General features: G+C 39.2%; 1 protein-coding gene across 1 annotated transcript in view; it reads right to left on the minus strand.

Annotated features, from left to right (window-relative positions):
* Positions 1–10,693, minus strand: part of SUGT1 (SGT1 homolog, MIS12 kinetochore complex assembly cochaperone) — a 29,655-nt gene that overhangs the window by 13,271 nt on the left and 5,691 nt on the right. The window contains exons 3-8 of the mRNA XM_014965937.1: positions 10,171–10,240; positions 9,757–9,827; positions 3,936–3,989; positions 1,904–1,920; positions 865–899; positions 157–253 (exon numbers count right to left, since the gene is read on the minus strand). Coding sequence (XP_014821423.1) covers positions 157–253; positions 865–899; positions 1,904–1,920; positions 3,936–3,989; positions 9,757–9,827; positions 10,171–10,240 — 344 coding nt within the window. The remainder of the gene's footprint in view (positions 1–156; positions 254–864; positions 900–1,903; positions 1,921–3,935; positions 3,990–9,756; positions 9,828–10,170; positions 10,241–10,693) is intronic.

The following is a 10,693-nucleotide window of genomic DNA, read 5'->3' on the forward strand; positions in this document are numbered from 1 at the left end:
CTTGATGGGTGTACACACATCTACAGCGTAACTAGACACAAAAAGGGACCTCCCCTACCAATGTTTTTCATGCTATCGCGCCCGATAATGTTCACTGGTTTAATTATTAAGTCTTAGGGAATCTAGGGATGCATATCAATAATCAACACAAATCACCTCTTTCTCTGAGAACTGCACACTGACGTTATCCTTCTGCGCGTTCTTGATCATTATTGTCACAATGACTTGAGATTCTGTTTGGTACCAGTCATATCTGAAAAGGAAAAAAAAAAAAAAAAAAAGGAGAGAGGAAAAGCTGACTGCAAGGAGACGTACAGAAGAATGCCAAAAGCTGGAAAAGTGCATTGTGTAGTTTAATGGGGAAGAGAAGACATAGAAAATTAGATTTCTTCCCCTTTCTCTAACAAAGCAGTTGCAGAATTGACAAGATAAGTAGTTAAAGAACAAAGAATCATTTTTAATCGAGAAGCATCTCAAAATTGGGTCACTTTCTTAACCAATTCACAATATTGTTTGCCTTCTATAAATTAAATGGCACTTTTTAGTTCAGTGTCTTAAAAGCATCTCAAAAACATTACCTATGCTAGGCACAATGGGCCAGTCTTTGAATTAAGCTTGGCATGAGAATCAGAAACAGAAGCCAGAACACTTACTCCATTCCCCACTCTACCAGGGAGGCATAATCTCCTGAAAGTACAATTCACTCTGAACAGAAGCAGTGACACTGTTTAAGAAACATTTCACTTAGACTGCCATGTTCTCAAGCTACAGAAAAAGAATTATCTTGCTTCTCCAATCCCCCAGCTAAAGAAAAGTTACATGTCAATTATTTTAATTCCCACAGTAAAGCTAAAGTCAACTTACTTGATCTTTGGTGGCAGAGGTTGCTGCTGTGTATTCTAGTTGAAGCACGTTCCATTGGAAGGAAAGTTACACCAGCGTAAGTGAAAATATACCATGAAGTACTTTGCAAAGACACAAAATTATTTTCATACTGATTGCTCCCCTTTCCTGATTTATTCATGAGCCTTAACTTAAGAGGTGAAGCTCTTCACTGTTCTCCTAGCCATTTATGCCAGATTAAGAATTAAAAAGTTTAAATTTACATTAAACTTGTCAGTCTAAAATTCAGAATATATTGGTCAGGCATTTTATAAATAGCAGTAAGTTCAGCTTTAACTCATTTTCTTCCTGGATAAGACATATATCAGAAAGACACACTGGCTATGTTGCTAATCTAAAAGCCATGAAGGAAACCTGAAAGAGATCTGAGAACTCAGGATATAACTTTTAAACATAAAACGCTTATAACTGTAAGATTTGTCTTTACATACATCCACCATATCTTCTGTGCAGTTCCCCCCCCCATTCCTAAAATGTAAAAAATGGAAATTACTACAAAAGAGGGAGCAGAACATCCAATACAAATTCCCATTTCTGCCTCAAAAAAGTAAAAAAAGAAGGGGGTCAATTTCAACATTGCTTCTGAAGATTTCCAATAAAAAAGAAAACTGAAAGCTGAACAAGTTATGGCAGAAAAATTCTGCACAAACCACTTGCAAGCTACTGGAAACAGAAGTCACTTTCTAGCAGTCACAAGCAAGTCAGTATCAACAAGATGAGCTGGTTAATTTGTAGAATTAAGAAGCAAGAAAGATAAAATTGATGTTAACGAGTGCACTGTTATTGCCAGATTTATATGCATTCCTATGAATTTTCAAGGCTCAAATTTTCCAACCTTGGTCTCAAATAAAAGAACGTGTTTAGAAGCAAAGTTAACTGCATGAACCAGAAAAGATTATTTTTAAAGCCTGCAAGTTGCAAGAAGCCACTGAAATCAAGAAGCATGCTCTGGCTTAACAACGAAATTGAAACTGCAAACGTATTCAGGAAAACATCTTACCATTTCTGTCTGTGATGCTGCAGAAAGAAAAAAGAGTTGCACTTTCAGAAAAAGACATATTGAACTTACATGGCATATACTTATTCTAGCTTTCCTCAGTTACTCCAGACATTCTGCATTTATTCCAGTCTCAACAGTAGAAGAGTTAAAAGCGTCACTTCTACCTCTAGCATTTTGCTTTTATGACAATCTACTTTTTAATCAGACTTCAATCAGCAACTTGTGCAAAGAAACAACTGTAATATAGAGTATGTTCTGATTAACAGAAAGAACAAACTTCTCACTACTTCCCGATGCTTATCAGCAATGAAAGTAACATCAAAGCAAACAAAAGTTTTTAAAAAGCAGGTTTGTCCTAGATTTATCATCCATCCACAAGTATAGCACAAAGTTCTCGTTGGATCTGTATCTCATGCTAGGCCAACACAGTTGGGGAATGAGATGGAAACCTGGCAGAAAAATTCATTTATACAGTTTTAATAATACTGTAATACTTGGATCTAAACTATAGCTCAGTATTTCCTCTTCTAAATATTTTTTCATAAAATATTTCAGATTAAATATGCTTGAAGAGAACCAAACTTTCCCTTTGCTTCTTTACAATGTGGACTGCTAAAACAACATATTTATAAAACAGAATATTAAGTTGCAATTTAGAAATTGAGGCTTTGGGGTTGGGTTTTTTGGGGGTTTCTTATTTTTCTCTCTTTCTTTTTATCTCCTTTTTACAAGGAGTCACATGGAAAGGATGAGGGGTAACGGGTACAAGTTATGCCTTGGGAGATTCCGATTAGATACAAGAGGAACATTTTCACCATGAGAACAATCAGCCATTGGAATAATCTCCCCAGGGAAGCAGTGGATTCCTCAACATTGGGCACTTTCAGGATTCAGCTGGACAGGGTGCTGGGCTATCTTGTCTGGACCGTGCTTTTGCCAAGAAAGGTCGGACCAGGTGATCCTTCAGAGGACCAGAGGTCCCTTTCAACATGGTATTCATGATTCTATGATTTTAGGTTTTTTTTCTGGAGTATCAGAAAATTGAGATAATGGCTCAAAAAGAAAAGGAATGAATGAATATTCAAGACGAAACAGCACAACCAGACAAAACACTGCAAAAAGTAATGATGACATTAGAGAAAAATGTGTATTCTAACCTCTTTCCTTGAGAGGGCAAAGAAAGTTGTCAACCAAGATAACTCTTTGCAAATAAGACCCTGCATGCCAATCAATTATCTCATTTCTCCAAATGAAAATAAAATTGGCAAAAATGTATCATGAAGCATAAATTTGTTCGTTCCTACGTAACACAGATGGCTTCTCCTCTATTTGGCTTTCAGTCAAGAGGTTAACATGAACTTCTATTATTTCTACTGCCCCATTCAGTGAGCACCACCAAGAAGGGGGAAGTCACAACAGGCGAAGGAAAAAATGAAATCAATTATTGTGTTGCACCTCTTTAAAATCCACAGGCAACATAAGCATGTCAGAGGAGTTCATTGCCAGGGGTGTCAGTTTGTAGGAAGGTATGAAAAGAAACTACTCTCACTGACTACCATGGATAAGACACCGCAGCAGCAATTAGCACCTGACTAAGACACTCTCTATATGGAAGCAGAGTAAAATCCCCAGATTTCCAACTTTATGTTCTGCAAGATTTAAAAACTGATTTTGATGCTGGTTTTGGATAGAAAGTTGATACATACTTCCACAGTTAAAATTAGCTAGCAGTTATATATGAAAGCGAGTTAAAATTAATTATGATTGTCTGAACTTTAAATAGGTACTCCTCTGTAACAGCTAATTATTACATTAAAAAGCCAATATTTGTGTTCCTTTAAATCTGAGGCATAAAAGTGTTCAGGATGTATACTCTGGGAGAAACAAAAGATAGGAAAAAGTGACTTTTTTTTAAACACAAATTTCATTTGTTCTAAGTAAGAGAGAAGCTGTAAATCTTTGAAAAACATGATACATCTTTAAAGCACAAGGCATATCAAATCCCTTACCAAGTAAGTGGGTTTTTTCTTACCGTTTAGTGTTTCTTCACATCTTTTAATCCAAACAGTAAAGGTATCATCTACATCTAGAAGAGATCAAACACAGTAACATTAAAACTCTTCAAGCACTAGATATATTATATAAAGAACAATTCCTCACAACTGCCAGCTGGAAAAAATTCATCACAAACTCGCATCAAATTACTAAAAAAACAGTATTATTTCCTAGTATCTTCTTGTAACCTCTATCATTCTAGTTATGCTTTAAGTATTTTTATACAACTCTACTATTTAACGCTGTTACATTTAATTAACTTCAAATTAATTTGTAGGACACTCAATTTTGTTTGAACTGACCCAAATACACTATTGCTTTCCAGCCTGCTCAACCTCTATATAACTATTTGGAGAGCAAGAAGTACAGTTGTACACAATTTTCTATTATTCTTAAAATTATTTTTTCAAACAGCCACACGCTTCCTCTCGAGAGAAATATCAGGAGAAACAATCTGTTCTTAGGACAAAGCTGCACAAGTTTTCACAAGCACGGAGTATTTTCTCCTGCTGGTTTTACACAAACTTTACAAAAACATCTGAAGTTTCAGGGATGCTAGGAATACATAGGTGCCCATTCCACTCTGAATCAAAATCATAGAAAAGTTTAGTAAGACCTTAATATTCCAGGAAACAAGCTCCTTGGGTAGAAATGAATTCACTGGAAAATAGCTGAAAAGGTAGTGGTAGTAATCATCTTATTTCCACAAAATTCCCAGAAAAATCTTTCACAGTCAGGAAAATAAATAGTGGCAATGTTACTGACCACCTACTAGGAATAGCTAAGCTTTTCATCTTTTTACAGCAGAGAGAATTTGCACTGTGGGAGTTCACGCAGTCAACTATCCAGCAGAGGGCTTGAAGAGGCTCAAAAGAAAGAAGGGTTCCCAGCAGACATGCATGTAAGTGTGACTCCACTGCAGTTATGTGAAATACTCATCCCAATCCCTTCAAATATAAAACCTACATCAATTTTAAGGTGTGCCGTAGGTCTTAAAATTGCTACCCTGCTCCTCAAGCCACTTCTTCTTCCTTTTCTTCTGCCATCCCCACCAGTAATCTTAAAAGTTACCTATATTTTAAGCCACATAACATTTATGTAACCTCTCAGTTGCTGCTAGGAAAAAATAAAAATTCAAATAATATTGCTGTTTTGACATCACAATACAATCAGTCAACGACTGCAGCAATCCTAGCAAATCCTGGAAAAAAGATTCCTATTTTCAGATGGAGTTAACCAAAGTAAACTGTCAAAGGGCTCTGTTGGGGTATCCAAGGTACAAGATGACTGATGGCTGACTGTCCTCAGAAGTGTATCAGGAAAAGAAGTGAGGCAAAGGACCCAAGATGCTGCAGTTCTGATCAGATAAGGAAAATTCTTTACTAAAAGAGTGGTCAAACCCTGGAGCAGCTTGCCCAAAGAGGCTGTAAAATCTTCAGCCTTGGAGATGCTTGGAAATCAACAGTAGAAGGACCTGAGTCAACACATGCAAGTTCAAAGTTAATACTGCCTTTGGCCAGGGCATGGAATTAGATGAGCTGCAGAACTTCCCCGCAACGTGAATTAATCTATAGTTTTTAAACTTAGCACCCACACCATAAAAAGACTTCCAAGTTTTGCAGCTGGGAAGGAAGTTTATTAATCAAAAGGGAAATTAAATAAAGCAGGTTCAGGAGTCTAAGCAAAGAGAAAGTGAGTCAAGTCTCCACTGATCCAGCCTCCAACCCTCAGCAGCAGGTAAAGAATTCTCTTTTCAACTATGGCCTATACAATAAACTTTAGAAGAAAGTTCTGGTGTTATCTGCCCTATTTTCCTAGAAGATCCTCCTCACCAACAACTGCCTCTTTCCCTGCATCTCAGTACATTTTATCATTTGAGGCAGAAGAATATTTATTTACTTATTGTGCTCTATAATTGCTTTATCCTCCCAGAGAACTTAACAATAATTTCTTTAATAATATTAAAATTTCTAGTTCAGAAAACCTAACTGGGCCTTCACTTACCAGTCATCTACTAACTCTTAGAACACAAGGAAAGTATCTACTAAGATGATTCTTTAAAAGAATGACACATTCCACCTTGACTAATGTCATTTGGTAGTCACAGCAAAAAAAAACCCAAGAAAGTTCGAGTGTAATTGTCCTAAATCCACATAACATACTGAAAAGTAACAGATTGCACTGCTTTTTCAATCTAAGGCAAATTAACGAACACCAAAAATCTACGTGTCTAGTCTCATGGTTGATTGAAAGTAATCTTGCTTCCTAATGTTATTTTATAAATTAAAGAAACATCGCACATTCAACAATTCATCACATGGAGCCCTATTTAGATATCACTGTAGGTGGGTAATGGGAAGCTTGCTGTAGTACCCTGGCCCTGTCAGTCCTATCAGTAATGAGCACAAGCAGGAAGCTCATCGTCGTTAGCATTCCAGATTAAGATTTAAAACACACCTTACATCAGTAACGAACAGAAAAACACACCGGTGTACTTCTGCCCCCTCCTTGCGAGGCAAAGAAACCAGCCTTGCCAGCAAAGAATTCCCCACCGCGGCCGTTTGCTCCGAGGCAGGAACAGCTCAAGTCTTCTCTCTTTATCACCTGCTTGGCCGTATGTGGCAAATGTTCCCTCTGCGCTGTGTTCATTTTGCACTAGCTGCACTTAACTGGAAGTTAATTGTTCTGCCAAAATGCTTATGCTCACAATTGTTTTCACCTGGGATCCATCAAACATTCCACAGAAATGCAAAGGCAAGTTCCGTTACTGACATAAACTTGCCAGCAGATTAGGTAATGTATGGAAGAGAATCAACCAGAAAAAAAAAAAAAAAAATCTGTATTTTTAAAAAGGCCTTCAGGAGACTCCTCATCTCACAGCAGGTCACAGAATTTTGTAACGAGATACGAGAAGCACAGCAGAAACCATCTTCAGATGAGAGGGTAATCAGGAAGGACTGGGAAGCTTCAGAAATACTTCAACTGGATAAGCAGCAAAACAATAGCAAATTAAATTCAAACAGGTAGAAGTCAAGCAATTCAACACAGGAAAAGGTTGTGCTGCATTTCAGGGATTCTGAGTTACCTAAGAGGGTCCTAGTATTCACTGACTTATCTAGAGAGATCTGCAGCTCTGTGTGCTATGGCACCCTACAACATAAGTAGGATGAGAGGTTAAACAGAATGAAAAAACAGTGATGCTCTGCCTGACATTTTTTGTATAATGTGTATTTTGAACAACTTCAACCGACAAACTAGAAAGGTGACAAAACTTGATGCACATGAAGCCTCAAATTGACAGTGGTTGCTCGGGGTGGGGCAAGAATATGAAAAAAAAAAAAATACAGATTAATCATTAAATTAAATTCAGGAGCGGTGAGTTGCAAGATGTATGAAAACTTACCTATCAAGCAAGGAAAGATACAGAAGCCTGGAAGAAATCACTTCCTTTCACACAAAGATAGCAAATAGAGAACTTGGCTAGACTGCAAAGACACACTTAGAATCATAGAATCATAGAATTTCCCAGGCCGGAAGGGACCTCCAAGGGTCATCTAGTCCGACCTCCCCACAGTCAGCAGGGACACCCCCAACTAGACCAGGTTGCCCAGGGCCTCGTCGAGCCTCTCCTTGAATATCTCCAGGGATGGGGCCTCAACCACCTCCCTGGGCAACCTGTTCCAGTGCTCCACCACCCTCACAGTGAAGAACCCTCTCCTAATCTCCAATCTAAATCTGTTCCCCTCCAGCTTGAAGCCATTGCCCCTCGTCCTGTCACTACAGGCCTTTCTAAACAGGTTCTCCCCAGCCTTCCTGTAGGCTCTCTTGTCTATTTACTGTACAAGCTACCAGAGACTATCTAGTTATCCACACGGAAAATAAGGTGGTGATCGGCGACAGCCAACATGGCCTCACTAACAGCAAATCATGCCTAACAAATTTGGTGGCCTTCTATGACAGCGTTACAGCATTGGTAGATAATGGAAGAGCAACCGACATCATCTACCTGGACTTGTGCAAAGAATCTGACACTGTCCCACACAAGATCCTTGTCTCTAAACTGCAGAGACATACCACTCAATGGACAAAGACTTGGCTGGATGGCTGCACTCAAAGAGTTGCAGTCAATGGCTCGATGTCCAAGTGGAAACCACTCACAAGCGACATTCCTCAGGGGTTGGTACTGGGACTGGCACCGTTTAATACCTCTGTTGGCAACACAGACAGTGGGATTGAGTGTACCTTCACCAAGTCTACCAATGACACCAAGCTGTGTGGCACAATTGACAAGCTGGAGGGAAGGGATGCCAGCCAGAAGGACCTGGACAGGCTTGAGAGATGGGCCCATGCGAACCACAAGAAGTTAAACAAGGCCAAGTGCAAGCTCCTGCATGTGGACTGGGGAAACCCCAAGCACAAATACAGGCTGGACAGAGAATGGATTGAAAACAGCCCTGAGGAGAAGGACTTGGGGGTGTTGGTTGATGAGAAGCTCAACATGAGCCAGCAATGTGCACTTCCTGCCCAGAAAGCCAACTGCACCCTGGGCTGCATCAAAAGAAGAGTGGCCAGCAGGTCACGGGAGGTGATTCTGCCCCTCTAGTCTGCTCTGGTGTGAGTACTGCATCCACCTCTGGGGCCCCCAACATAAGAAGGACATGGACCTGTTCAAGTGGGCCAGAGGAGGGCCGTGAAGATGATCAGAGGGCTGGAGTACCTCTCCTATGAGGACCAGCTGAGACAGTTGGGGTTGTTCAGCCTGCAGAAGAGAAGGCTCCAGGGAGACCTTATAATGGCCTTCCAGTACCCAAGGGGGGCGTACAGAAGAGATGGGGAGGGACTCTTGATCAAGGAATGTAGGGATAGGGTGAAGGCTGATGATTTTAAACTGAAAGAGGGGAGATTAGATTAGGTATCAGGAATAAATTCTTCACTGTGAGAGTGATGGGACACTGGAACAGGCTGCCCAGAGAAGCTGTGGATGCCCCATCCCTGGAAGTATTCAAGACCAGGCCCGAGGAGGCTTGGAGTCACCTGGTGTAGTGGGAGGTGTCCCTGCTCACAGCAAGGCAGTTGGAACTAGATGATCTTTAAGGTCCAATCTAAACCATTCTATGCTTCCATGATCTTGCAAATGCTTTGCTGTATGCTTCCCTGTATCTTCTACCAAAGACTTCTGTATTGATCTACTCCTTTCCTGCTTCCAGGAAAAAAAATCAGATTTTGAAAAAAGCTCTAATTCTCCGCAAACTAAAACATGCGTGAGTCCAGCTGAGAGGCCAATACTTTAAGAAGAGAGAGATAATAACTTTGCTTCTGTAATTAAGTGATGCTTAATGTGAGGTAAAAATCCATTTTATAATTTTGAACACCCATCAAGGTGCACGTCCTTCCTGAAGGCCAGTCTATCAAACAGTTTAACAACTAAGAAATGGAAGGAACCATTTTCTGTTCTGGTGGAAGGAACCTTTTCTGTTCAGAAGTTTTGTACTTGACATTGCCACTGTTTATTTGTGACCTCCAGGAAGCAGAGAAACAGCTCTCATCTTATAAAGAAAAAAAAATAATTCATATACCACTTGCTAATAACTTTGATACACACTTTTAGGCAGTTTTACTCTTTAATGCAGTGATTGCAAAAACCTCCCCAAAAGCTACACATTTCAAATCAGGCACCTAATTCATTAGCTACCTAAAGAAAAGAAAGCCTTGATCTTTACTTCCAGCTAACACATTAGAAAAAGGTTTTTTCTCATTAGCAATGAAGGAGTGTGCACACGAGAAACTTTAATACTTACTGTCCAACCTCTGTCCCTCTCTGAAAGACTCTAAAGCAGATGCGTAGTTTTTGATATGATATTCACCTAACCTGACATGAACAAAGAAAAACACAAGGAACAGTAATTACTTTTCAATCTAATCTGCATTCTGAAGATCACAACATCCTTAGTTTACACACTACATTGGTTAAAATTACACATGTATGAATTTAAATTGCTGAAGAGGTGTGTTTTTGAAAAGGCCAAGTTGTCAACATAATCACCCCAAACTAAATCACTTCTCACAACCACATTATTATGGATGGGTTGCGAGCACTATGGCATTAAATTTATTCATTCATGGCATTGCAAAAAGCTTGTATAGAGCCGAAATCCAAATACCAGTATTACAGATCATCACAATATTCCCAAAGCACAACATAGGATACATACCCTTTTCTAAGGAGAGCTACAGCATTACTGGGGTTGAGTTGTAGGGACTTCTTTGCATCTGCAACTGCATCTGTTGGAAGTCAGTTTAAAGGTGAGGAACATAATAACATGTTATAAAAAGCAGCAAACCGTGAGTCTTTTAGTAATCAAAATTTTGTGAGGTGTACTGTCAGCTTGCTTAGGTTGCACACAAATCACACCGAATTAAATCTAGCTGCAACTGCTATGGATGAACCCTTCACTCAGCTACAGAACTGGCTCTGTGTAAGATGAAGCATGACTTAGTTAAATCCTCTACTTAGCTCTGAAGCATGAACCTGTTTGTTTGGTTTTTGCTGGAAAGGAAAAATAAATCAAATCTTAAGTTATTCAGTTAATCTTTTTCTCAGGCATTATGCAGCTATCACATCCCTACCATGACAGGATTCAGTCTCTATCCAAAACATAAGGATGGAAGATGCTCACAACACAAAACTTAAAATTGGCCTAAGAACTCTGCCTAAAAAAAAAAAAAAAAAAAAAA

The sequence above is a fragment of the Calidris pugnax genome, unplaced genomic scaffold (genome assembly GCF_001431845.1).
Source record: "Calidris pugnax isolate Ruff unplaced genomic scaffold, ASM143184v1 scaffold20, whole genome shotgun sequence".
In the NCBI taxonomy this organism is placed as follows: domain Eukaryota; kingdom Metazoa; phylum Chordata; class Aves; order Charadriiformes; family Scolopacidae; genus Calidris; species Calidris pugnax.